This window comes from Phyllopteryx taeniolatus, chromosome 18 (genome assembly GCF_024500385.1).
Source record: "Phyllopteryx taeniolatus isolate TA_2022b chromosome 18, UOR_Ptae_1.2, whole genome shotgun sequence".
Lineage (NCBI taxonomy): Eukaryota > Metazoa > Chordata > Actinopteri > Syngnathiformes > Syngnathidae > Phyllopteryx > Phyllopteryx taeniolatus.
Window position 1 is genome coordinate 18033374 of NC_084519.1, and position 21460 is coordinate 18054833.

Genomic DNA, 21460 nt, shown 5'->3' on the forward strand with positions numbered 1-21460 from the left:
CCGAGCGGTGCTGTCGCACGAGGTGCGCCGAGTCGCCGGCGGCGCGGGCCGAAGACAAACAGGAAGCCGTCGCGTTCGTGTCCCCGTCTTCCCTTCGCCTCCGTCGCCGCCGCAACTCCTTCCTATGTTAGCGATGCAACTTGAATTTGGATGTCAACTGGAATTGCGGCGCTACGCTAAACACCGTTATAAAATGCTATACATTTCCAACAATCCAATGAATAAGTGCAAGTATGAGAGTCACCGAGCGTGCCAGGTGACCACGTATTCGGATGTTTCAACGTTGCAACCTTGTATGAGGGTACGTAGTCATCCAAGGACCCTCTGTTAAACAAATAAATACAAATACAAATTGGGACACTTGCAAAACTGAGGATATGGCAATCCGTGGAAGAAGAAGCAGAAGAATTAGAAATTGGAAGTTCAATCGCTTGTATACAGGCGGGGGGAGAGCGACCACAAGGGGGCGGGGGGGATGGGGGATGGGGGATGGGGTGGCTCTAGAGGTCAACGAGTCAGGGAGACGCGAGCGAGCAGGAGGCAGAAGGGAAAGAAAGGAGCGAGGGAGTCTGGAAGATGGGACGAGGACATCTGGAGAGGAGGAGAGGGCGGTGGGGGAAAGAATAGACGGGTGGGAAACAATAAATGATGGCGAGCAGGAGCAATAAGATGGACGGATGCAGATTGGAGGAGGGCGAGGAAAGAAAAGAGGAATTGGGGGCGGTAGGACTTGGACACATCTGCAGCTCTGATGCACGCCCTGGTCATTTTGGCAGCGGTCCCTTCGCCACGCTTCATTAGTCTCGCGCACGCGCGAGGGAGGTTTCGGATGCTCGCGGAATAATGACATCATCAGCAGCTGTGCCACACAGCAAGGTGAGCGGGGACAGAAGGAGGGCGGGAGGAAGAAGGGACAGCGGGAGGGGGGGAGTACTGGAGAAGCAAGAATTGGGAAAATCAATGTGTGGAGGCAGGTACGACCGTTAAGCGAGTCGGCCTTGGGACCAGCGCACTGCGAAGAAAAGGAGGTGTCAAGTGGGGGCCCTCAATATCCCGCAGCCATTCACCGAGAAGCAGATGATGCCACTCTCTATTCTTCCCCCCCGCCTGACTCTTGCCCCCAAGACAATTAAAAGGCCGCAAGACGGCTTGCGCGTGATCATTTTGCTAGATTTGCAATCAATTTATTACGATCTGCGGTTATAAGATTAACATGATTACAGTGAACACCGCTTTACGTGAAAATGCACAATATAGAGAGACCATACATACTGTATATATACATAATTATATATATATCTAGAATAGAATAAGTGTCAATCTGTGGTCAATTTCTTGCTCGTAGCTCTCGAAAGTGTAACATTCATTTGTCACTCCCAGTTGAGGTTGGATGTCCAAAGTGACGCGGAAAACAAAAGAATGCAACTTTGCATATTTCAACCCCAAAACATTGGACCAAACCGTATCCGTAGTTTGCTTTCATGAAAGTTTGAAGTGTTAACAAGTAGAACACGAACAATGGAATTGTTATTAAAGTTGCGGTTTAGTGGAGTAGTGAAATCCTGCGAGCAGTTTTCAAACGGCCAACTCCTCTTTTAGTCCAGTTTGAAATGTAGCCTACAAAAGAAGTGCGTGTGAAAGATGTTTTCTCCTCCAGTGCGTTGTTGGGAAAAGGTTTCCGGCGCCTTTCTCAAGGAGGGTTAGCGCCCGGGGGGGGGCGTGTTAGACGCAGAGAAAGTGGACGTATATCCTGTACATACACAAGTGTGTTTGCCGGTGGCCCATTGTGTTGCTTTTATTTTTGGCTGAAATCTATAGCAGCATTTTATTCATCTCTCAAGATTTTATCTGCTTTTTTTGGTCTTCTTGGGTCGCGACTGCCGGCGCATCTCTGTGAGTGCGCGCCTGACGAAACTATAAATGTCTGCGTTTAAAACTCTTGCATCCTCCGCAACCTTTTCACCTCCAATTCTCCGAGGTCAAACTTTGGTCAAAGACGCACGCCCCCTTTGCGCACGCGCGCGCGCACACACCTCGTCCTAATGCGGCGACCTCCCCCCACCTCGGCTCCTTTCAAGAGGGAAACGGAAAAGCCGGCCGTCGGAACAAACGGAGCCCCGAGAGGGAAGTGAAGAGGGAGGGAGGAACGGAGGGGGGGAGGAGAGGTGAAGCCCACAATGCACCGGGGCACGGCGGTTGGACAGACGGCATCTGCTGTCGGCCCTCGCGCGGAGAGCGAAGGGATGGAGGGACAGCAGGCGGAGGAGGAGGAGAAAATGCGCTTTTGTCCAGGACCTCGGGACGCATCTGGGTCTTCCCGTCAGTCGACGCCGCCCGCCGAAGCCACAAAACTTTCTCTTTCTCTGCTCAAAACGGATCTCTCACTCTGCTGCCAGGGTGGCATCGCAAATCAGAATCGAGATCTCAATTGCCTTACCCCTCCTACGCGTAAGCGTTAAATCAAATAAATACATAAATAAAGAAATCCTCTTTCCAGGTGAACTTGATCTCTAAACCTTTGAATGCACGCCTGTAAGCGTTCAATATTTCTGTACTTTTTCTTTTTTTGTTTTTTTTTTGAACAACTGAACGGTTTGATCCATGGACGTTCACGTCTATGCCTTTCTGTGACTCCTCCAGTCTCTCCGTGTCTGTGCCGGAACCCGCTGATGACACTCGAAGCTCATTGGCCAGCGCCGCTACCGCGCTTGTATCAAACAAAGTCATTGAATCTGTCCGTGTTTCATTGGAAATGTCCGCCGGTCCGCCGTTGTGTTGTTTCGCCGTCATAACCGGCAACGAGTCTGACGCGCCAGAGTTCGTTCGAGCGCGACGCGTCCCCAGGTGGACGAAACAGAGGATTATGGGAAACTCGAAACCCGGCCGCGTGTCACCACTTGCGCCGATATCGCCCTCGCGGAGATCGTAGTGACTTCCTCTTTTAAATGCGCGCGTACGATTCAGGAAACCTGGCCCGGTCGGTCCCAAGGAAATTTGAGAGTTTCTTTTTATCAGACCCCCCCGCCATTACCAGCTCACACACATTCCTGTCTCATGAAAGATGATGTGCGTTGTCATTGGGGGTTCAAACAGGAAAAAGGAAAAGCGACGCTTCACACGAAAGCGCCGCCCGCTCAAAGTCAAGGCTTTTTCGGCAGAGCACGGCCCGCACTTTGATGGCGGCGGACGTCGCCGATGCGAAAGCGGAGAAGAAAGGGAAGAAGAGAGGAGGGGGGGGGGGGGGGGGTCGGTTGGCGGAGAAAAGAGGGAAAAGTAGGTAATTAACGGCCAACTCTTTTAATTACCAGCTAGTGTTCATTGTGCCAGAAGGAATGTGGCAATTATGCCATTAAAACTTTCCTAATAGGAGGAGAAGGCGAGGCAGGGGGAAGACATGCGAGAGGAGGATGAAAGAATGAAAGGAGAGAGGCGACGGACGGACGGAAGGAAGGAAGAGAGAACGGAGGGAGCGAGCGAGGGAGGGATATGAAAGGAAAAGAGGAAACAATCGCCACAAAAGAGGAGCTGGGAGGGAAGATGGGGAGCGCATCGGGCCAACACAGTGACAGAGCAGATTAGCATCAAACGAGAAAGGCCACGGACGTGTGCGCGTGCGCGTGCCTGTGTGTGTCGCCCAAACAGAGGACATATTCATTCCAAAGACGCCACCAAGGTGGACGGAACTTTGATGATGCACAATCTGCCAAACGGAAACTTCGGTGCGCGCTGAATGTGCGTAGGCTCCTGTTTCAAGTGCGGTGCAGGTAGGGGAGGAACAGAAGGAGGAGGAGGACGAGAAAGGGGAGAGATCCACGGAAAAAAAAAAACCAAAAAAAGCCTTGGGGGCATCCTGATCCACACATGCACTCATCGCCATCCATCTCCACATTTCCTCTATGACTCACGCACACACACTCGCAAAAAACACACTTAAGAGCGTAAGACGGAACATCCGAACAAACTTGCACATATATAACACACGCGTGAGTCCCACACACACACAAAAACCCACGCTCCAACACTTGTAGTTGCGCACGCACACGCATGCACGCAAACAACGCCCCCACGCACAACAAAAGGCCACACAAACATTGCGAGTCTCTCCTCTGTGCTGTTGGAATTTGCATGGCTGGGCAAATTTCTCCTCACGTTGGCCTCTAATCGGCTCCTGCATCTCTCAGACACCTGCCCGCCTGCCCGCCTGCCCGCCTGCATAAAAGCCTTAATATGCAAAACACCCACCCAAAGGGCCTTGCTTGCCCCCCCTTCGCACATGCACATTTCCCTCCAAAGACTTATTCGCCTGTCCTGGCCTCTTCTTGCAAATGTTCACATTTATGTATGCAAATGCAAAAAAAAAAAAAAAAACCCAAAAAAACAAAAAAGCCGTTCGTTCGCCGTCAGCCGGTTTCCGAGCTTTTTCATACGGTGGCAATTTAGCCAACGCCTCAAGAGTGGCGCACTCGTGCCAGCGAGGATTAAGATGAAGCGCTTCCAGTAATCGGCGTGTAAACGCACTTTGAAACTTTTTGGCAAACCGAGCTAAGAAAGTTGGTCAGGCCGGATTGACACCGCTTGGTCCAAGTGACGCAATTACGATTGTTTGCTCTCGGGTGGCCCAACTGGAATATGCGTCACATATCGAACATTAACAGAGTTGCAGGTCATGACGGTTGAAAGTAATAGTAATTTGCAAAGAAAAAAGCTACATCAGGATACAGGAAAGCACAGTACAGTGTGTGTACACACAATTAACTATTTCATTATTATGGTTATGTTTACGCTAATTTCCAATAGACTTATTGAGGCGTGCTTCTGCCAGCCCGAGCCTTTCAAGAGCCTCCCTTCAGAGGACTGAAGATTGATGCAGGAAAGTGTGTGTGCGTGCGCGTGTGCGTTGCCCCAGTGGACAAATAACGCACGCAGAGAAACGGACGGGTGGCGGGGTGGAAAAAAAAAAAAAAAAAAAAAAAGAGAAAGAAAAGCACTTCAAGTGTGAGCTGTGCAAAACTCCCACCGCTCGCAAGGGCACTTCTACGCAGTACGTCATCTCTCTCTTTCCCCCCCTCAACCGCCTCCACTATCCCCTGACTCCCTGCCTTCGATGCGCTTTCTTTTGTCTCTCAGCTCTCACCCTCCGTACCCTATCTATCCATCTCCCACTTTCCCCTTCTCCCCCCCTCCTCTCTTCCTCTCGCTAAAGCAGTGGGACGCTTAACCTTGATAGCAGTGAAACACCCCACGCCGCCCCCCCAAAAAGTGACACACACACACACACACACACACATGTACACGCGGGAGAAATGCTTTGCCAGCAAGCTCGGTCCGGTCCAAGAGACGGACGGCCGTACCCTTCGAGGTGAACGGGACGCTGCTGGGAAATGCAGCAACAACAAAATGCTCACACGGGGCACTAGTAGAGCGCCGAGTGGCTCGAACAAAAACACGTGCCAACCTGGAGGGGAAACGGCCAGCCAAGGTGGCGAGAGAGAGAAAAAAAGGAGAAGCGTCACCCGTACAAAAACACCAAAAGGTGAAGTTACCGATTGAGAGGTTCAGTAAAACTGGAAGACACGCGAGAGGAAACTGAGCACCGGGAAGTGGCGAGTGTCTCAAACACACCAAAGGTCGTGAAACAAAAGATGAGGAAGAGGCGCGACGGTCGAGACAGTCGACTTTTCTTCCTCATTTGAGTTCCATACGCTCGGTGGCAAAACATAGCGAGCCGAGCGCGGGCCTGGAAACACGACGGCAACCGCCCCGCTCGCTCGCACGCTTCTATTCCTCAATACGCTTCAGGGTAAGATTTAGATTTAGTGTGCACGGAATGAAACCAGCTCACTTATTTCAATAATAATACACGAAGCGCTTTTCCCCAAAACGCTATAGATCCATTTCGATTATTCTGAAATAAATGAGATTTGATTTACCCCGATCCGTCAAAGGTAGCTAGAGTTGCTCCACAAATACTAACGAGCGTGTTCAGAATTATGCTACATATGCTTCCGAGTATCTTTTTCAAATCTGTCATTCCGTGGAATCAAATCGATTCACGTAAGATGATAAATGAATCAAAATGCTACGAATCCATTCAGTCCCGCCAATTCTCCAAACATTATTTGTTCAAACGATTCATCGGCTCATTCGGAACATGTTTAACGAGTTTATAGCGTCAGTACACAGAGAATGGCATGGCAAGATATATGCAGTTTGTTTTGGGGGATTTGAAAAGAGCTCTTCATCTGTCCAACGAAAAAGGAAAATCTTCCCGTTTTGTGAATTCATTTTTGTTTAGATAGTAAGAACTAACCTCGCAAAATTTGGAGATTTTTGACGATAGAATGTCGATACCTAAATATAATGTAGCAAATGTCATTTAAAGGGGACAAGGCAAACAAGAATTGTTTTACTCACTCCACTAAAAGTCTGCACTTCAGCTGAACTTTTTACCCTCAAAGCCCAAAACACTGTTTCCAAGACATATTACATATAATATCTAACGTACTAAATCCATTGTCTTTGTGGACTTCAAACACAATTAAAGGAGAACCTGACCCATCTTCCTCTGAAGGTGGAATTCTGGCCCTCCCTTCCAGCCTTGGCGCTTTTTGGCTGCAGTGCTTACCTCAAAGTCGTTGGCCTTGTTGTAGTGCATGTTGAGGGCTCTGAAGAGCTCGCAGTCGCGGCTCACGCTCAGGTCCTCCACGCCGGCGGCGCCGTCGTTGATGGCCTGCCGGGCAAACTTCTCCATCTGGATGTAGTAGAACTCCCGGAAGTTGCTGAACCACTTGATGAGCTGCGAGGTGATGCAGCGGTTGAACTGGAAGAAGAGGACCAGGGACAGTTAGAACTACTTTGCGCTTGTTGCATGAGAGCCTTGACGTCCCTCCGTCAAACATCAAGTCTCCGCTGGGCAGGATGCAACTAGAACACTCTCTACTTGGAACTAGACCCATGAAAGCTGGGTTTCAACTCTACCCCAGAACTAGGAACTTGTAGAAGACCCTTGTTCTCTGAGTTCGGGGGTAATTTATCAGGGCGAAAAGAAGACCTTGCAACAGCGGTTGTACTTTCAAGAGGTCCGGGAACCTGCAGCTCTAAAACTTTTAGTTCTGAGAACGTTCCTGTACCTCTGAATAGGAAATGCAGCATTTGTTCCCCCTGAAGCTTAATCCTTCCTCCTTACTACAACATATTTTAGTATGCTCTGACTCTGTCGGAAGAGCATGGGAAAGGCTCTCGAGAGCCCTGACCTCAACCCCATCAAACATTTTTGGGATAAACTGGAGCCTGTATTGGAGCACAGAGCACAAATGGATGACTGGATGGACGAGTACAAATCCAATGTATCCTATGGCTGCGATACAAGTCAACTTAACTAGACCTTGGACTAGACCCCTTCTAGTGCATTTTGACCTGCAGCACTAAAGAGGAACGACTGGAAAAAGGTTCTGGAACTATAGGTGGAAATGCTGCTTTAGTTCCTCCTGAAACTTGATTTTTCATGTCAATGTCTCTGACATTGCTGGGGTGGCGGGATAGTCATTTCCAGAGATCCAGGAAAGTTTATGCTGGGTTCTGCAGTGTTGAACTAATTGCGGGCCATTTAGTTCCAGGAACAACAAGGACCAGCAACTAAACGTTCCTGGACCTTATGGTAGAAATGCGACTTTAGTGCCACCTGAAACCTAATTCTTCATCTTACGAAAAGATTTTGGACAATTAGGATGATTCCAACTCTGTTGGAACTGTTGGGGAACAGCTGAAAGAAGACTTTGCTAGGGAGGTAGTACTTTGGAGAGGTCCAGGAACTCCAGTGCTAGATTGATCTGAACCTCCTACTTCCAGGAACCACAAGGACCAAGAACTTAACGTTCCTGGAACTTAAGTTGGAAACGTGACTTTAGTTCCCCCTGAACCTCAATTCTTCAGCTTACCAAGTCATTTTGGACAATTAGTATGCTTCTGACGCTGTACGTCTTGGACAATTCGTATCTCTGTGGGAACAGTTTGGGAAAGAGCTCCGACCTCAAACCTATTGATCATCTTTGGGAACAACTGCAACAAAGAGTTCAGCGTAGATACCAATTCATAAACCATTGCAACAGTCACACATTTCCCCCACCCCAAAAAAAAAAAAAAGTCTTTCCAGAACATCCATTAGGTAAGTAGGAAACTTCCTGTGGGTAAAAATGAGCACGTGTGCCAATAGTTTGGTTCCCTATAGCGCAATCCGTAGCGGAGTTTGTGCAGCTTAGGCGGAGGCCCGTCATGTCTCAGCCTTATCATGCCAGCGGATTTGGAAGTAAAAAGACAAGACGTGCGGGGATGAAAGCGTTTCCCCATCAGGCAGTCCACATGTGAGGTGCGGAAAGAAAAAAAGAAAACTTGCAGCAGATAATACAGACATTAAATAAGACAGCGAGACAAGAGAGAGTGTGTGTAAGTCAGAGTGTGTTCATCTTCCCCGCCGGGAGCCGACGTCCTACCCCCCGCCCCCTCCGCCCCCCCCCCCCCCCTATCATAACCCGAAGAGTGAACGGAGGGCGGCGAGGCGGCCGCGGCGGGGTTTGGGCCGCAAACGCATAATTGAGCAGAAAAACGATTAAGTCATCATCTGAAGCGCCCCGGCCCGCGGGGGGGCTCAAACAAGTACTTAACCCCGTTCACCAATTACACCCCGATTCTCCTCCCCTCTCCTCACCTCCCGGGCAGGAAGAAAGGAGAAGAAAAAGAGCAGGGAAAAAAAGAGGGCGAGAGAAAGGGGCCGGGACGATAAGCTGCGGCGAAGACCGTGGCTATCTGATCTGTGCCGCTCGGCTGGATTCAATAGGGCGAAGTAAACCTATTAGGAGCCTCAGCGGCTCCCCGGGTCTTTTTTTCTGCCACCGAAAACACTCGACTCTGTCGAAACAAGCGGACGCTCCGAACTCTCTCGTTTTTTTGCCCACTATAAGCCAGCGCAATCACATTGTATGAATTTGCTTGTCTCTCGGCTACGTCGAATTTTTCTCCAATTAGATTTCTGCCTCCATGTGTTGCCATGCCAATCTAATCTGCCCAGGACCTTCAGAATCAGTAGTACTGGCCAATCACATTTCAAATTCATCCTCACGGGGTCGGCAAGCCGGACCACAATAACGTCAGCGTTTTCCGTCCTCTGATTGGCCGCTTGGAGCAAAACCTGCCGGACTCGTAAAAGACGTCTGTCGCCATCTGCACGCATGAACACGTTTAATCATCAGCCTCTCTGGCGAGGACGATTTATTTTCTTTACATTCTTTTTGTTTTTGTCACATCAGCCAAGTGATAAGTGGCCGCCATCTTTGGGGAATTTTCCAAATTAAAAAAAAACAAAACATGGACTGAGCACTTTAAACAGCTCAAAATCCTCCATTATAAATAACTTCAAATGATGATGACTAAAGTTCATGACCTGTTCCATTGTCCACACTGTTACATCACTGCCATTTAAGTGGAGTTTTTAGTTTGAAACGTCTTGGTACTTTTGACACATCAACTTGGAAAAGCCCTCGGAATTTCGGCTTAGCGGTGGATATTTCGAACTGACACTCGTCAGCCAATCGGAGAAGGGTTCCCCGAGCGGCAGACGAACGCTTTGAGGAGATATGTTGTGAAATCCTGACGTGATACTGTTTGACTCCAATTTGAAGGCTTTTTGGTGCACAAAAATCCAATTGTTCCCCACGCAAAAAAACTCAATTACTCTGGAACCCATCATCCGATTTTCAAAATTCTTGAAACGGCCATTCCAACCAGACTTATTTTGACAGACTGTCATTTTCGGCAAATCCTGTTGTCACGTAGCTAGTCACATTATTTGATACATATTGACGCTGAACTACTCCAGAGGATGGCACAGTTGCGAGCTGTATTTCAGATTTCTAGAATTGCGATGTGATGGTGGTGGTACGAAGAAGAGGATGAAGGCCCAGGTAGCAAATGCACGGCTCAAAGCCTCGTAAGCATCATTTGCTCGCGCACAAACAGGCCTCACCGCCTCTCTGTGCTCCTTTTGCTGTGCTGCAAGGAGAAGAATGAATCGGGGGGGTCGACGCAAGGGGGAGAAAAACGCTGAGCGGACCGCTGGCCGGCGGGGGGGGGGGGGGCGAGCGGTTTTGACATGGAGATTAGGGCCGCGGCTATTGTTCCCCGACACGCAGACGCACACGCAAACATGCACACGCTCCTCATGATAGCGCCATTGTGCGGGGGGGTGGGGGGCGGGGGGCAAAGACGAAGAAGTCAGGAAAGGCTGGAATCATCGGCGGGTGACATCACGGCCCAATAAGTCCGCTCGACATTGTTTTGGGGGTTCGGGAGGCTGCGTAAGCGTCGGGGGGAGGAGGGACTGCCCTAAAGTGCTTGGTGAGCATAAACCGGGAAATGAAGCGGGGAGGGGAGGGGCGGGACGGGTGCAGGTCAGCGCTGTCGGACAATGGCGTTGGGACGGAACGGGGGGGGCGGCGGCGGCGCTGGCGGGGGGTCGGAACGTGAGCGGTCAGCAGGCCGGGGTCGTGACACGGACGCGTCAAACAAACAAACCACTGACACTTCCAAATATTCGCTGCTTAAATGCACACAATAGCCTCGTTTTCTACCAAGCGGCTCCACATTTGTTTGCCGAGGCACCCAAACCCATGCGGGACCGCCGCCGCTCTCCCCGCATCTTCCGACCGCTTGCACCTGAAGCAATATTTTTGCAGACCCAAACGAATCAACAACTAATGAAAAGTCATTCAAAATGTGACTCACCATAATGCTGGATGTACTATATATATTTAGATCGCTGTATATTACACAGTGTGCTAATAAGCGAGTATTATGAGTAGAACTGCTCATGTCGTCTCCTAAATGCAGCTCTTTTTTTTTTCGTATTTGCTTTCTTGTTTTCTTGTCTTCTCTCCTCATTTTTGTCAGCTTGTGGGTTTACTTTTTTTTTACGACCGTATCACATGAGCGCTTTGACATGTTTATGGGGGCACAGGCAAAATAAAACTTCTTTTAGACTCTGATGACAGGACTGTAATTGCACTTATTTTATTTCTTTACAATCAAGATTTATTGCGTGATTATAAAATAAGGTGCTATTTTTCTTTATTAAAAACAAGTAACGAGAAATGGTGCTTTTCTTTGGGGGTGTTGGAACGGATTCATGGCATTTTAATGGAGTTCAATGGGAAAAGTTGATTTGACAGGTGAGACAAACAAGTTACAACAAATTTGCAACAAATTCATCTTGTAAGTCAAGGTAACACCGTACGCACAATAACAAACATTAATCATTTGCAATTCGACCGCAATTTGGGGAAAAAACAAAAACTGTCCATTAAATGACTACAAGCTGCACTTGTTTAGATTTTTATTTGGCTTTTTTATAACACACCAAAAGAAGGAGCACCCTCAACCTTTAGAGAGAGAAAACAACAACAACAACAAAGAACAACATATTAACCAAAAGTTACAGAACGGATGGCTTGTATTATTTCCTTTGGGAAGATTGGACCGCATATTTTCGCACCTCTATCACCGTCCCCCCCGTTGGATGCGTCAGATTTAGCGTTCTCAACCATACGACCGTTTGTCCGTAAACCTTCCCGGAACGCGTGCGACATTAGTGAATTACGGCCAGCGTGAGGTTTCCGAAGCGACTCGCTTTGAAGATTGGAGTCGCCCAAACGGCGGCCATCGCTCACGGCGGAGACCTTAGGTGTCGGCGCGAGGCGGCTGAGTGACGGATAGACGTGTCACTTTATTACCGAGACAGCGCAGGAAGAAATGCAACTGAGTGTGCACCCCCCCCCCCCCCCCCCCTCCCGCCGTGCAAAACAGCCATCATAAAACATGCAAATTACAGACGCAAATACAAATTCTGCTTGATCCGTATACGTTTCGCTCAACACGTCCTTTCAATCAAGTTTGGCAAGTTCCCCCCCCCCCGCAGCATTGGGCACTTTTGGTTCATTAAGTTGCTGGTCGGGGGATTGAGGAGATCCCCAAATCCTCACGAATCCCGCCCCCAATGCCCCCAATGCTCGCCTCCCCCAACCTCTTTTTCCAATAGCAGCTGAGCACAAGAATGTTGGGTGCAAAAGGAGGGAACGGGCTCAAAGAAGCACATCAGCGCGGCTCCTTAATCAGACTTGGCAGGGGTCAGCCGGCACTCACATGAGATGCAACGTATATGTGTGTGCGTGGCTAGCTAAGAGGCAGATGAGAGAGAGACAGCGAGAGTGTGTTTCTCACACTCACACTCAAGAGCCTGTGAAAGGTCAACTCTTAATGCTAACAGCGCCAGATAGAAGGTGGCGCGCGCGCACACACACACACACACACGGAAAAACACGTGCGCACAAACACGCGCGGGCGCGCACAAAGCGTCTAGAATAGAACACACTCCGGCAGTAGCTTTACTTTACTTTACAACTATCCAGCCATCTATTTTCAAAACCGCGTGCCCTCGTTAGTGAGCGGCGGCCTATCGCAGCTGGCGAGAGGCGGGGCACAACCTGGACGGGTCGCCAGTCAATCGCAGGGCACTTGAAGACAAACAAGCCATTCACGCTCGCATTCACACCTACGGACAATTTAGAGCAGAGATGTCCAAACTTTTTCCACTGAGGCCCACACACACAAATCTAGTAGCTACAAAAAAACAAATAATCATAAACATAATTCAATTGGTGCCGTTTAGCATAATGCTAAGCATCCATCCATTGTCTCCACCGCTTTATTTTCGCAAAGGTCGCGGGCGGGCCTGCTGGAGCCTATCCCAACTCTCTTCGGGCGAGAGGCGGGGTACATAAAAAATAAATACATTAAAAAAAAAGTCGGTGACAAAGTTGTAATTGTAGTGGTGTGATATGTTTCAATTTGGACATTATCCTGTAACCTTCAGCTCAAAAAAAGGGTGTGACATCTTGTAATGTCCACATTTATTTAAAATTTGAAATAAAAAAAAAAAAAAAAAATCAGGTGACATCAAATGTCTTTACTGATGTGGTCAGGACGCCGATGGGGGAGGGGTCATCGCGGAGGTTTCTGTCGCTAATCGTGTGATGGCCGGGCTAACTTTGCTCATTAGATCTTTAACGACACCGCCGAAGTCCACTCCACGAAGGAAAGCTGGAGCCGAGTTTCGAAGGCCATGCCTACAAAACGCGCGAACCGCTCGTGCTGCCCAAATATTCTTTTTTTTTTTTTTTGGGAGCCGTGAAGCAAAATATGCAAGCGAGCGGCGTCGAAAGAGTGCGTCTCTGGTGGCGCTGTCCAACAATGGGCCAGAAAGCACACAGATGACCTCAGCGTGCTAAGCTACATCGAGAACGAGCAGCAGAGGAGAGCAGAAAGACACAGAAGCCCGCCTGGGCCTCCCTGTCCCTCGCTCTCTCTCTCTCTCGTAAGCCCCTTCACAGTCATCGGGGCTTTCTAACGTTTCCTGTTTTCGCAGGGGTGAATTGTGGCAGATAATCTCCGGCTGCCGATTGGCTGACTGCACACAAAAAGCGGCCCTGGAAAGCGGCCTTTTGTTAGCGGCGGTGACTCAAATCCAGCCGCTGGCTTTTCTTTCTTTCTTTTCTTTCTCGTCGGCACCAACGAGGCACGTACGCTGTGCCTCATCATCAGCAAAAAAAAAAGGAGTAATGACCTCTCGAATAGGGCTAGCCCTCCTGAAATGGGTCAACCCGGGGCGAAAAGGACACAGATGGGAATCATAATCGATACATTTCGAAAGGGTTGTGTACGGATGATGACGTTGACATTTTCTTGGACAACACTTCTGGTGGTCCTCGGTCTTACACCGGTCCCAACAAAGTTACAAACGGCGAGAAATGAACGAAGGCGATATCCTCCGTCCGTTACCCGTCTGCCGAGGATACTACGACGTTCATTCTGATTGGGGCTCAAGTGGGAAGTGGGTGGATTCGTCAAAGTACGAGCGCTGGAATTGAGCAAGTTGGGGAGTAGTTGGAAACTACTTGTTAGTTTTTACACACTTCAAATTTGAGATCATTTGAGTGAGAATTAGCCACAGTATGTTATTAGACTACAAAATGATGTCACATTTGTTGGGATTACTCAAACGAATCGAGAAACAAATTGATCTAATTCATTCATTCTTCATTCATCTGGTGCAATTAATCACCACACATGAACCCGTACTGGCCAATCAAAACGCAAAGTCTTCAAGCCAGCGGGGTGATATTGAGCCCAAACAATGGTCTTTTGACACATCTGTCAAAACATTGCAAAAAGCAGCCAAAGTCAAAGAAATTCAGTATCAGGCGCAAAGGGGGGAGATTAATAGCGAGAGGGGACGGCGTCCCGCGGCGGTCAGGACAGCCGCGCTTCCCACGTTCATTAGGTCCTTGACTGATTAGCGCAGACCCGATTAGCCTTAAAGACTCGTTGTCTGAGAACAGCCACTCGCAAGGAGGCCCACGCCGGCGGAATATCATTAGATTGTCCGTCTAAGTCTCCAAACTTGGGGCTCGGGCTGCGTTGTCTCGCACCGAAAACAAAAACAAAAACAAAGCAATGTGACTCATAATCCTCTTAACGATCTTGACCTTGTTTCGGTGTCTGATGAGGTCGCCTGTGATCCGACCTCCTCCTCCTCCTCCTCCTCCTCGGCGGCCGTGAAGTCACTCAAACAAAAGCGCTTTCATTCTTTCATAATAATGTTGCCACTTTCCCCCCCGTCCTTTTCAATCTTGAGTCGAGTGGGGAAAAAAACAAAAAACCATTTTTTCCGAGCGCCATTGGCAGATGCCAAACACGCTCGGCCAACGCGCGCCCCCTTTTCAGCCCGAGCGAAAGTCACGTGACCCGCAAATCGCGGCCGGTGGCAGCGGCATCCAAGAGGAGGCAGCTGAGAGAGAAAAAGGGGAACCTTTATCTTCTGATTTGAATAAGATGGCCTGGATCTGTCACAGTGTTTACCCCTCCGTATGGTCAGAGAGGGGCGCGCACACACAAACACAACAGCGGCGAACAAACACGGCCGTGCATGCTTACAGCGGCCATTGTGTCGTGCTTGTTTTTTCCAGCGCAGATTAAAAATGGAGCTTTGTTTTCTCCATCGAACTCCCAGCTGGGCTCCTCCTCGCTATGTACGCCGAACATACTCCCCTCAACCTCCTACCCCGTCCTCCGTACACCTGCACTCCTCTGTCCCCATCTTCGCCATCCCTCCATTTCGCACTCCGGCTGCGAAAACGCATCCGACTTCCTCATATCGGGTCTTTTGCATAAAACCACAAGTCAGGGTTAGGGAAGGGCCTCATTTGGAGAAGGACGGGCGTGCATTGTTCGTTTTAACGGAAGCCTGAGCATCATCACAAATACAGCTTCCCTGTTTTACAGCAGGTGTGTTGCTTGAAAGAAAAAAAAGTGTGCTAACCATTTCGAAACGGCAATGGAGGATCAATCCGCAATGACTCAAAGTAGGACTCACCTTCACGTCGGAGAAGAACATCTTGAGCATGTTGGAGCTCGGGTAGCGGGTGTAGAAGAACATGAGCTTGGCCTTCTTCAGGTGATTCGGGGAGAGACCCTCCTGTATCTGGAAATGGCAGCCGTTAAGGACCAAGAGTTTTGAGGTGGAGCTTTTAACTAATTACCGCAAGCCCCTATCCTAACCCTACTTGAACCCTAACACCAATCCCTGAGAATTGAACCACAAACCCCAACTTTAACACACTAACCCCCAATCCTAACCCGACTTTAACTCCCACAAACTCCCACACTTGACCCAACTATAAATTCCTCAACACCGAAGCTTTAAGCCTAATCCAACCATCCTAACCCTAACCTGCAATCCCTAACCTCTAGTCTTAAACCTACTTTAACCCTAACCACCAATCCGAATCACACTTAAACCTAAATCTAATCCCTAAAACCAGACACTAACCTGAGCCAAAACCTCCGTTCCTGATTTACGGTGGCAGCGTGTCAACGCCCGGCTCGGCATATCCGCGTACGCCGCATATGTCCCATTCGTATCGGATTTCGACCCGCATATGATCGATTGACAGAAGCCTGATTTGCATCTGATGCTGTTTTTATGACTCAATGAAATGTTTCACATGGAAGAGAATTTTTCAAAGGTAGCCCGAATGACAGGTTTCGTTGAAAGGTTGCTATAGTTGAGAGTCTTGCTCAAGACGACGGTGCGCCAAGTTTCAAATTTGCTTGCGATTAGCATTGTCTGTATCGAGCTAATAAAATGCCGTCCGGCCCTACAGCTGATGCTTTTTTACATAAGGAGGCTCATTTCACAGTCAAAGCAAGCGAGCGCCTTTTGCCTTCTCCCTGTGCTAACCTCCACCCTAAAAGAGGAAGAAGGGCTGGAGGGAAAAAGGAACCTATTTGCATATCACAGACAAAGACGGCAGTTAACGCCAGCGATGGGCAAGAAAGCCTAATGGCTTGGCGACAACACATGCCAAGCCTGAATATGATGGTCTGATGTTGGCTGTCTTAACAACCTAATCAACGAGATGCGAGCAGATAGCCCGCTACACCGCCCGAACGCTGGTTACACTCACATGAGCTACCCTCAACCAGAGGTCCTCCTAATGGATCAAATGGACTGAACAGCAACGAGAGGATGGAGATGGTTTTGGTGGGGCTCATCTTGAGGGATAGTACTGTTCCAGTCTACAATTACATCACCCCCCTCCCTCTGCTCCACCCATAACAACCCCCCCCCCGCAACCCTCCTGAACCTCCCTGCCTCTGCCAAAGCCTTGGAGGAGTAGAAGAAGGAGGAGGAGAAGGAGAAATGGGGCTCCGACGCTTTGGACCGAGCCAACCGCGAGGGGACTGAAACACATCTGCGCCACTGAACGGCCCAAGCCATTTCCACGGTGCATTAACGTCCGTATAACACGTCGGATCACAAGGATGCGGAAAGAGGGGCTCTGGATAAGGAACTCGGGGTCGTTTCCTAAACAAGAATCGTAAGCAAGTACAAGTTTGGGCTTCAAGTTCTCATGAAGACTTACACCGGAGCGGGCAAAGTACACCGCCTTGACATTATTTACGATCGGCGGGGGTAGCCGGTGATCGTTAAAACCAGTCAAGTGTCCAGATGTAGCAGTAACGCGAGAGAGGGAAGAAGGCATCAGCTGCTAGATTGGATTGCCCTTGGCCGCGGGGTTACACGGCCAAGCCAGCAAATGCGGAACCACGCCGGTTTGGCTCCTTAAAAGATCCTGTCTACTTTGTCTGATTCAGTAAGCGAGAGGCAGAAAGGGAGCGAGGGTCTTGCGGGGAGGGCAGTGGGGGGCCGGGGGCAGCCTGGTGTTACTCCATCAGGCCCGGCCAAAAGAGCAGCACTTCACTCCCCGCACCACACCATCTGCTCCGAGCGGAGGGGGCACAATGGATCCTCAGACGCAGAGGCACAGCTCTTTTTCAATCAGGCAAGGTGGGATGCTTTTGGGGGCTATCCATCTGAACGCTTTCACTTCAAATGAATTTGGATATTGTCGTCGTCGTCGTCGTGACTTTTCATCAGGGGTTTTTCCACTTTTAAACAAACACGTCGAGATGGACCCGCCGCAGCCATCAACAGTCGACCATTAAGAAAGCCTCGCATCTCTCGATGAGACGTTTTCATCTCCAATTCCCACACAGCTTGCAAATGTAATTGTGATTGGGCTTAGGGGTGGCGTGCAGAGCTATTATTTTGTCATGATGGCGCACTCGCACCAGCTGGCTTCTGCAGTTCGCGGGGACGCAACCCGAACAAGGAATCACTGCTCCCCCAATACTTCCCATAGCCCGGAGTCACGAGAGCAGAATAGCCACTTCGCTCCCTGATTCCAGGTGCGGGGACAAGAATATTCAGAGTTGGACCGCGGACAAATGAGCGGAAAGCGATCGGCGCCATCTGCTCGGCCACGGTGAACTTGAACGCGTCTCTCAAAAATGGCCGACATGCTGTCGCTGACCTCTGAGGCTCGGAAAGAAGTTAAAAGCGATTGATAAATTGGGGCGAAACGATAAAGCGGGGATACACGAAAGTCCACCTCAAGTATGCTCATCAATGATTAGAAAAGGTGCCGATTGCTCAGCCCGTGAATAGCCAGAATGTGTGAACGCGGCCATGAAAAGACCCAGCATCTGGCCTGCGTGCTTGTTCTTTGATTGTTTCCCACTTCCTCCTAGTTACTGTACACCTCCCTCTGTCTTTCTGACTCCCTCTCTTCTCTCTCTCTCATCCCTCCATCGGGAGCCGGCAAAAGCAAAGGATTATGGATCTCTGGAAAGCGTTCAGCCTTCGGTCAGAAGACAAGACAAGGCGAGGTAATGAAAGATAAACAGCTCGCCGCAAACACCTGTTAACGTCCGCTTCAAAAGAAAAGACAGGGGGGGAGGGGCGTTCGGAGGGAGGGAAAACAAACACGCAAAAAAAAAAGAAGTATTTGGCTGCCAAGCAACAGCCGAAGGGCCCCCCAGGCTGTTGACAGATCTTTATGAAATGGGGGGAAAAAAAGAGAAATGACAATGATTGTGGGCTTTTTACTACGGTGATGGATGATAAGAGGAACGCAGGAGAAAACAAAAAAAAGACAAGCAATCTTGAATACGCATCTCGGCCGAGTCCTCAGGCGAACCTACAGTGACGTGCACAAAATGCAATAACAAGGCCTCCTGTAGCCTTGAATAAACACGTCCGCCTCCCAAGCAGGTAAACCAGAGGAGTGATTCGTTTAGCGTGGAATGAATGCTAATGACCTGAAGCTTTCTAAGGATAACCGGGGGCACGAATCAAATTTTCATGAGCGTAATAGGGGGTTGAGTAGTGTGGGGGCTAAGGAGGTTTATGGGAAAGAAAGAGGAGGGACTTGACGCTATTAGCCTCCAGTCTCCAGGGGGATTCAATATGAGCCATGAGCCTCCCGTAGGGGAAGGCTTCTTTATCCACAGGGCACTCGTGGGGTTAAACTATAAGCGAGGATGCAGAACACTATTGTGTGCCAAGTTCTAGGATGCTATCTGCTTCCTTGTTCTTTCAGGACTTTTTTTTTTTAACAAAAGAAATTGGGGCAGAAAATGTCACAGGGACTTAATCTGTCTGAGTAAGCGATATGAGATAAGAAAGCTTCGAAAGCACTTACGCTGTGCAAGATGGAAGAAAAGCCTGTGAGAAGGTGAGCCGCGGATGTAAAAATAAATACAAGGATGCGGCAAAGCGGGAGGGAAAGTGATTCATCGACACTTTTGCTGCTTCTTAGCAGTCTCGAAAACAACTTCGCCCTTCACGCTCCGGATGCACACCTGTGTTTTCTTTACAAAGGATACATTGCTGCCCGAGTAAGGCGAGATGTCAGACATGTCCTGCAGGTCGCCACACTCGGATTTGATGAGCGACAAGGAGAGTCCGTCCGCCGTGCTGCCAGGGTGTGCGGGCGAACACGAGCGGTGGTGGTGCCCCAGGTGGTGGCCGGACGCCATCTTGGTCCTCAGGCTCGTGGTCTCCCGGGACAGGTCCACGGAGTCCGGCGAGGAGCGCTCCTTGCTCGGGTAGCCGCCCGTGGGTGGGCCCAGGGGACTCTGGAAGGGGTAACCCATGAGAGGCAGGGGAAAGGGGTGTCTGAAGGAGGGCGGGCTGAACCCCATTGAGGCAGAGAGTGACGAAGGGTGAAGAGATGGATGGTGGTGACCCCCGTGGGCACCCACAGCTGAGGACTGGTGATGGTGGTGGTGATGGTGGTGGTGGTCACTGGGCGTCTTCCTTACAACTAAGGGCAGGGCCTCGGTTTGGTCATTCACCGGACCGGGAATCCCGGGAATGCCGGTGAAGGAGTCAAGCGGATTGGGAATGATGACGTCGCCGAAGCACTGCAGCCTCTGGTTGGTGGTGTGGAAGTTTGGGTTGTCCCCGTTGACTGCAGAAGAGAACCTTTCAGGGGGTAAGGAAAGCGGGGGGAATGCCTGCTGGGGCGTAGGGCGCGGGGGCTTGGCAAACACCTTGACGACAGTGTCCACCACCTGCGTCATAGCCGAGTTGAGTTCCTGCTTCAGCGTTTCTGCCAGCTGTTTACCTTCGGCGTGCACGGAGGCGCCGGGGCCTCCCTGCCCTTTGCTCCGGCCGATCGCATCTCGTCTCGTCGGCTTGTCTCCGTCCCCCAGGAGAGCCTGCTCTCGAAGCAACGCCCGCGCCCGATCCAGGAAGTGGCCGGGATCCAGGTCGGACATCTCGTTGTCGGAGCGCAAGTCCTCGCCGCCCCGGTCGTCGGCGCCATTGTCGGACCTCGCCGGGCTGTCCTCGGACAGGTTTCCTATGTCGTTGTGTTCAGAGTCGTCGGTGGAGTCGTAGATCTGGAAGAATTTCTCCTGCAGCTGTCGGAGCTGCTTCTGCATGTCCTCTAGCTGGAGCTTCAGTTGTCGCCGCTCCTCCTGCTTCTGCTCTTTCCTCTGACAGACCAGCTGGGTGAAGCTCTGTTGTTGCTGCTGAGGCAAACGCTGCTTGCGCTTATTCTCCCGGCTGCCGCCTCCGCACACCTCACCCGCTCGCGGGCTGCCGGGCCCGCCGGGGCCCTGGTGCTGGGACCGAGGAGGCGGGCACTCCAGATCCATTTCCCGCTCGCCGTCCATCTCGTGGTCGCGCTCGTGGCGAGAAGACGGCGGCACCGGCACGCTCGGGGAGTGGCTCATACCGCGAATGATGTTCTCCACGCGCGCTCGCTTGGCGCGCAGGTGCTCGTTGTTGAGACGCTCGATGTCGAACGCGCCCAGGCCGGGGGGCCGGCCGAAGGGCGACAAACACTCCTGAGGGGAGCTCTCCTGGGAGGAGTTGCTGCAGGCGTCCTCCTGGGGAGCGTCAGAGCTCGTATTCGAGAGCCCCGATCCCGGGAAGCCGTGGTCGCCTCTGTCCACTCTTTCCGGCCCGCCGCCGTTTTTAGCCAAGTTGTTCTTGAGCAACTGGGAGATAATGGTGGTGCCGGGGAAGGGCATCATGGCATCCTCGTACGAGTTGGCCCGCTTCAGCAGCTTCCGCAGCACGTTGGACTTTGAATCGCCGTCGCCGGCCGAAACCACGCCAGGCCCTCCGTGCGCCTGGACTACAGAGCACTCCATGGGGTCGCCGTCTGATCTGTGGTGAGAGTGGGCGCTCAGAGAGTTCATGGCACTAAAGATGGCCGCTTTGGCGCGCGCAATGCTATCGGTGGTCGCTGTCGCTGCGGCGGAGGCGGCGCTGCCCACGGTCCTCTTCACGCCGATGTCCACACGTCTTCGCTTGGTCTGTCTGTTCAGGAGGGAGTCGCTGTCATGGTCCGGCATCACGGGCTGCTGCTATTTGGCCATATCCCGCAAAACCGCACGCGTCTCTGCGAGCGAAGGCTCTGAGCACCTGGGGAGGGGGCGGGATCGAAAAACACACATTAGAGCGACGGGCGCACTCAAAAGACTTCGATGGCGAGAG

The 21460-nt window shown here is 50.7% G+C and overlaps 1 protein-coding gene across 4 annotated transcripts in view; it reads right to left on the reverse strand.

The window, feature by feature from the left end:
* Nucleotides 1-21460, reverse strand: part of LOC133468036 (prospero homeobox protein 1-like) — a 44258-nt gene that overhangs the window by 20640 nt on the left and 2158 nt on the right. For all 4 annotated transcript variants that reach the window (XM_061753416.1, XM_061753417.1, XM_061753418.1 and 1 more), the window contains exons 2-4: nucleotides 19336-21388; nucleotides 15479-15586; nucleotides 6626-6820 (exon numbers count right to left, since the gene is read on the reverse strand). In XM_061753416.1, the coding sequence (XP_061609400.1) occupies nucleotides 6626-6820; nucleotides 15479-15586; nucleotides 19336-21318 (2286 nt within the window). In that variant the 5' untranslated portion in view covers nucleotides 21319-21388. The remainder of the gene's footprint in view (nucleotides 1-6625; nucleotides 6821-15478; nucleotides 15587-19335; nucleotides 21389-21460) is intronic.